General features: G+C 38.0%; 1 protein-coding gene across 1 annotated transcript; it reads right to left on the reverse strand.

The window, feature by feature from the left end:
- Window positions 1-3,012: 3,012 nt before the first annotated feature.
- Window positions 3,013-5,674, reverse strand: LOC143571039 (cytochrome P450 87A3-like; the record flags this gene model as incomplete). The annotated part of the gene is made up of 8 exons (XM_077056552.1): window positions 3,013-3,115; window positions 3,199-3,326; window positions 3,417-3,523; window positions 3,618-3,696; window positions 3,787-3,876; window positions 3,959-4,210; window positions 5,101-5,250; window positions 5,333-5,674. Coding segments are annotated over 8 exons (1,251 nt in total), but the record flags the coding sequence as incomplete, so codon positions are not given.
- Window positions 5,675-6,045: the final 371 nt, after the last annotated feature.

Below are 6,045 nucleotides of genomic sequence, written 5' to 3' on the forward strand. Positions count from 1 at the left end.
CCCACCAGCGCCTCCTCACAAATGTTCTTGGCGGGGGATGGTTCAGCGGTCAACTTATTTACCCAGGCGCCAGTTGGGTTCTTGAGGACACCCACATCCGCAGGCGCAGAAGAGATCGCGCGCATGGTCATACGGATGGGGATCACACCAGCCCTTATATAGAAAAATCTCTCAGACCAGTCATGAAGGCTCTTGAATGAAACAGTGCAGCACTTCACCTTCTGACTGCGAGGAATGAAGGAGAACCAAGAATCTTGGATCTTGGGCTTATAAAAAAACTGAAAGCGCCGAGGGGTGGGCTCCTCGCGCTGAGATTTGCACATGAACTCAAAATGAGTCATGCGCACGAGTCCAAACGGATGGACTTGGGATATATGAATCCCATAAAACCTAAGCACCGCACCTACAAACCTTGTCATCGGGAGACGAAGGTTGCAGTGGGTGAAAAAATGGCAGTACAGGGATATATAACCGGTAGGCGGGTCCGCCGCCGTTTGCCCGGACACAGGCAGGATGCAGCCATACTCAGGGAGAAAACCCTGAGAGGCGATAAGGCTGTCGAAATCGGCCTGCCTCAGTTTGCAGGGGATCTCATCCCACTTCTTCACTGCCTTAGTCCTCCCTACCTCCTCCGAGGAGGCCTCAGCAGTCTTCTTCCCCTTGCCGGTCTTCTTCAAAGTTGACATTACTAGCGATTTAACACGGCGACTGTTGGGGGAGATTGTGTTGTCTGAACTATCAGACATACAACTGTAAAAACGAACGGAGGAAGCCTCTAAAAGAACAGAGATCTGGAAGCAGAAGACGGTAATCGGAAAAGAATGAAAGACAGGAAAGCTTTGAATAAACAAGGAAGATGAAGAATAAAAACTCTTAAGGGGCTGGCTTTTATAAGCCAGGAGAGAGAAATTTTGGTACTGATCGGACTCCACGCGCCACCACTCGCAGGTGTAAGCCAACGCGAGCGCGACACGTGTCCCTGACACTGTGTGAGGGGACACGAAAAGAAACGATACAGCTGCCACCAGAGTTCACGCGCCACCACTCGCAGGTACGGACCAACGCGAGCGCGACACGTGTTCCTGACACTATGTGAGGGGACATGAAAGGCAACTGTAGCACCTCGAGCACACGAAAGGTCTGACACGTCTCCATCACGTACATAGACGATTCGTTTTCAACCAAAAGGATAGAATTTCGCGCAATGATGAGTAATAAGAAGAAAAAGACAAAACCCTATTAAAAGAGCAAACTATTAAGTCTAATATCTATCTTACCTCGCTCGCGCGAGACAAGACACACATTAGACTGGGGGGGCTTGAAGAGGTATGTACCCGCCTCAACACCGAGCGAGGCGGGTCAACCCACAAGATATAGACAAGAGTCTTGAAATCAAGACATTATGAAGGCACAAAGCCAAAACCTATGCGCATGGCGCATATAACATATGCTCACGCATATCACACATGCGCGTGGCGCATATCACATGCTTGTGCATATCACATCTGCGCATGAAATATCTGCGCGTGAGAATAAAGAGAAGACCTCGCGCATCCTCAGGATAGGCGCGTATCACACGTGCACATAATCAACCTCGTCCTTATCCAAATCAGGATTAGGGCAACCTTGATTGTGCACGTCAGACAACCTTCCAGAAGGTATCTTTTTAAGGAATAAGAATATGCTGATGTTGACAGCTGCCAGTGAAAGGTGGACAACTCAGCAAAACCCATGTGCTACCACGTGATTATAACCAATGAAAAAGCACCAGGTGTCCCCAAGGACACGTGGCGCAAATCAATTGGAGGAGGCCAACAAGGCTGAGCCCAATCAGTGGAAACCCTAGCACTATAAATACCACATCAACTCCACAAGGAAGACACACTCAATTACACTCAATCATCCAGTTACATCCAATAACACACAATCACATCCAATTACAGAGTATTCAGCTATATTAAGCAATACTCTCCAAATTTCCTTACTCTGATATTATTATCTTCTCCTACAAACACTTATTCTCACACCGGAGGGTTACCCCAAAGAGGACCCCTCTGTCCCTTTCTGAGGGGTAAGTTTACGGTGCTGTTCATTTTGTAGGTGGAAGAATCAAGATCCCAGAGAACCATCGGTGGAATAGCATAATCATACCCGAGGAAAGTAGATCGTCTACCAGTGAGTCGATCCACGTCTCTTCAGTAACAAACTCTGATACATGAGATTATAGATATTTGTGTGTATGTATATATATATTATATTATCTCACATTTATTTTCCGGCTTGTCGATGACATATATCATTACACACAAATAGGCCTGTAAGTAAACCGGACGAACACAGACAAAGGCATGTTTGTGTTCGTTCATTTAACTTTAGACGAACATGAATACTTAATCGGACAAATATTTGTGTTCATATTCGTTCGTTAAAAAATATACATTTTCGTTTATGTTTGTTTATTTAAAATCTAAATAAATAGTTCACGAACATAATTAAATAAAGATAATCATATATGAACGTATTTTAACAAACATAAAACAAATATATATAATTTGGATTTAAATGCCAAATCTGTTACACTACAGAATCACATACCTCAATTTATCACTAACAGAAGAAGAATTAATTAAGTCAGTATTAAAACCATTAGTCTAATTATTTGTCAAACAGTTTATTAATCTTTTACAATAATAACTTATTCAAGAGATGTTAGATATATTTTAGTGTAACTAGATTGACTTGTCGACCAATGTAAGTAACGCAATACTGAAACGGTGCCATATAGAACATTGTACATTTCTCATGTCTTTAGTAAAACTTACATATTCTAATACTGAGACACATTAAAGAAGCATCTAGCTTTACATGATGATGATCCTGAGCAAAATATTCAGGAACATTGTGATTGTTTTCCCAAAATTTCTACACAATACGAGCCTACCGTCCATCGTAAGCTTCTGCAGCCTCAAAATACAAATCCTGTGTTGATCAAAGTGTCTAAATTTTTTATCATTACTCCTCAGTTTTGACTTTCTTAGTCATCTGAACATGAAGGCCATTTGGAAACTGTAAGCCCGGTGTTCTTATGATATCGCCTCCTTTAACTGTTTTCCATCTGTCAAATATTAGAAGAAAAACATGTTAGTAATAGTATACCTCTAGTTCATAAACTTATAGAATTTATTTATTTATTTTTACCTGTATTTAGTAACCAAACAGTGAAGAAAAACTGCCATCTGGACTTTAGTAAAATCTGTTCCAACACAAAACCGCATACCACCACCGAACGCCATGAAATTCTTCGATGCGCCTTTCTGATCCATTTTCTGTTTAGAACACGTAAGAATCATAAGTGTCTTTTTTTTTTAAATATTTGCAGTTACATAATTGAATATGAAGTTATAGAGTTAGTGTACCTCCCATCTTGATGGATTGAATTCTAGCGGATTCTTATAATTGTCGGGATTTAAATGAACGGATGGCGGACATACCATTACCGCCCAACCAGCTGGAATCGTATAGTCTGCATAAGTCCAACATCCATAATAATAAAGTTCACAACTTTATTATTTATAAATTATAAAAATTAAAAAATTAAAAAGGACTTGTTTTGCTACCTTTAAATTTAATATCTTTTAGCGCCTTTCTAAACACTCCTGGGACTATATTAGCCAAACGGACCGTTTCATTTATAAGCTGCAACATTTATTAACGAGTGACGAATTTCGCAAGTGAAATCTATATAACTATATTATTCATAATTTCATATTCAAATATTCAACGCACCTGAAACGTGAATGTCATCGACTTATATTCTTTCCATGTAAGTCCAGACTCTTTATTTTCTCTAGTTCTTAAAATATTATCATGCTCTTCCTGCATACATTAGTAGCAACATAAGACGACTCGTCGGGCAAAATAATATTAGGAACAAGAATTAAAATATCTTTTCACTAACCGTTAATTCCTGCAATACACGCGGATTGTCTCTCAGAAGCTTGACAGCTACTGTTAAAGCTAGTGAAGTTGTTTCAAAGCTTGAAAACAACAGTACAAACATCAAGTCTAGTGCGATTGCTTCTGTTAAGATCGTATCACCTCGATCAAGTTCTTCGAGTACATAGTCAAAGAAATCAGTTTTGACTTTCCTAGGATTCGCCCGTCTCGCTTGTAGCATGTTCTTAAGCATTGTCATTGCTTTCTTTCTTCCCTGATTAAGTTAAACACAATAAAACCATAAATATGTCAACTTGGGTCGCGTTTATTCCAAACGGGCCAATTATGAAAACTGCTAAATGGGGGAACAAATGACACAGAAACCTTCTAAATCGTTTGACTCGTATATTTATATTACTCCCTCCGTCCCTCTTTAAGTGTCATGGTTTGAAAAACATAAAGTTCAAGGTAAACAATGATTACTTTTTTTTGCTTACCAAATGACGACAATGCCATTGAAAACTGGGTCCATCAATATTGTTTGTTAATGCTGGTTGTGTGTGTTTAAGGGTAAACTTGGAATTTGGCTAATAAATTTTAAAAGTGGACATTTGTAATGGGAAAAAAATGAAATACAGACACTTAATAGTAGGGGTGAGCATGAAATCGAAAAAACCGAACCAAAACACAGACCGACGGTTTGGTTTTTTGTTTTCGTAAAAACTGCACTAACGGTTCGGTTTTGGTTTTGCATGTAAAAAAAACTGAAAAAACCGAACCGAACCGAATTGCTAATTTTTTGTTTTTTATATTTTTTATTAAGTAATTTATAAGAATTTAATAAATATGTAATTAAAATATTTTTGATCAAATGTATAATAGTCTATATTTTACAATTAACAAAATTATTTATACCTAAATTCATTATTTTTTGTCTTTTTTTCGGCCTAAAATTTTCAAGCTCAAATGGCAAAAACCAATAAAACCGAAACCGAAACCAAAACGAAATTCGAAAAACCGAAACCGAACGGTTTCAAAAACTCCAAAAACCGAAGTTTTGGTTTTAGCTAAAAACCACCCCGAACCGCACTACGCACACCCCTACTTAATAGGACGGAGAGAGTATTATTCTACAAAGCATCCCGACCCGGCCCGTTTTAGTACCTGCAGACACTTGTGGTAAGCTGTTCCAGGAATATCCAAAGGAAAGGATATTAATCCCTGTATAAAAGCTACAAAACTCTCCCTTAGATTCTCAGATGACTTCTTTGGATCATAACTTATTAACTTTTTGGCAGTTAAATCAAATATCATCTGCCAAAAAAAAAAAAAAAAAAAATTAGGCTTTTAAGCATGTTGACATTAAATTTCATTACATTATTTTAATATTACTTACATTTGCAGTTGCTTCCTTCAACTCAACTGATTCAAGCCCAGCCCATATCTCCAAGTTTCTTGCAGCCACATCTTCCACTTCATTAAGCATTTTCTTAAGGCTTTCGGGCCCGAACAAATATAACACCATGTTCTTGAGATACTTATACATATAACCATGCAAAGACCCTACATTTTGCCTCCCAAACACTTCTGTAAAACTATCTGGATACCAGCTTTGAAAGAGTTGACCCTCTTGTTGAAATATCATATAATTAAGATCCGTATCGGTCGAGACTATGACAGGCCTCCCAACTAAATTAGTTTTGAATATCGCACCGTATCTGCAATCCAATAATTTATGTTAGAATACAATCATTAGGATCATGCATAAAATGATACAATCATATATAATAATATAACAATGATATGTGACATATGGCCATATGGGCCATATGTTAACCAGCTCATAATCATATAACAATGACAGGTAGTTCCAACAGATTTCCAACAAAAAAAATTAAGCTCCGACTTTGCTACAATATTATTTAATAAACATTATGTTAAATCAAAACAGATTTTTTATGAAAGTTGTAGAAAGTTTACAACCACATGTTTTTGTAGCAATTTTGTAAGAAAAGTTGTTGGAAAACGGTTGAAAATGATTTTCAAGCATTTGTTTTTCCAACGTAACTTTTGGTTTGAAAACTGTTAGAAACTAGATTTTCCAACAAA

The sequence above is a fragment of the Bidens hawaiensis genome, unplaced genomic scaffold (assembly GCF_021521415.1).
Source record: "Bidens hawaiensis isolate Kalapana, Puna unplaced genomic scaffold, B.hawaiensis_p1.1 tig00025185_1, whole genome shotgun sequence".
Classification (NCBI taxonomy): domain Eukaryota; kingdom Viridiplantae; phylum Streptophyta; class Magnoliopsida; order Asterales; family Asteraceae; genus Bidens; species Bidens hawaiensis.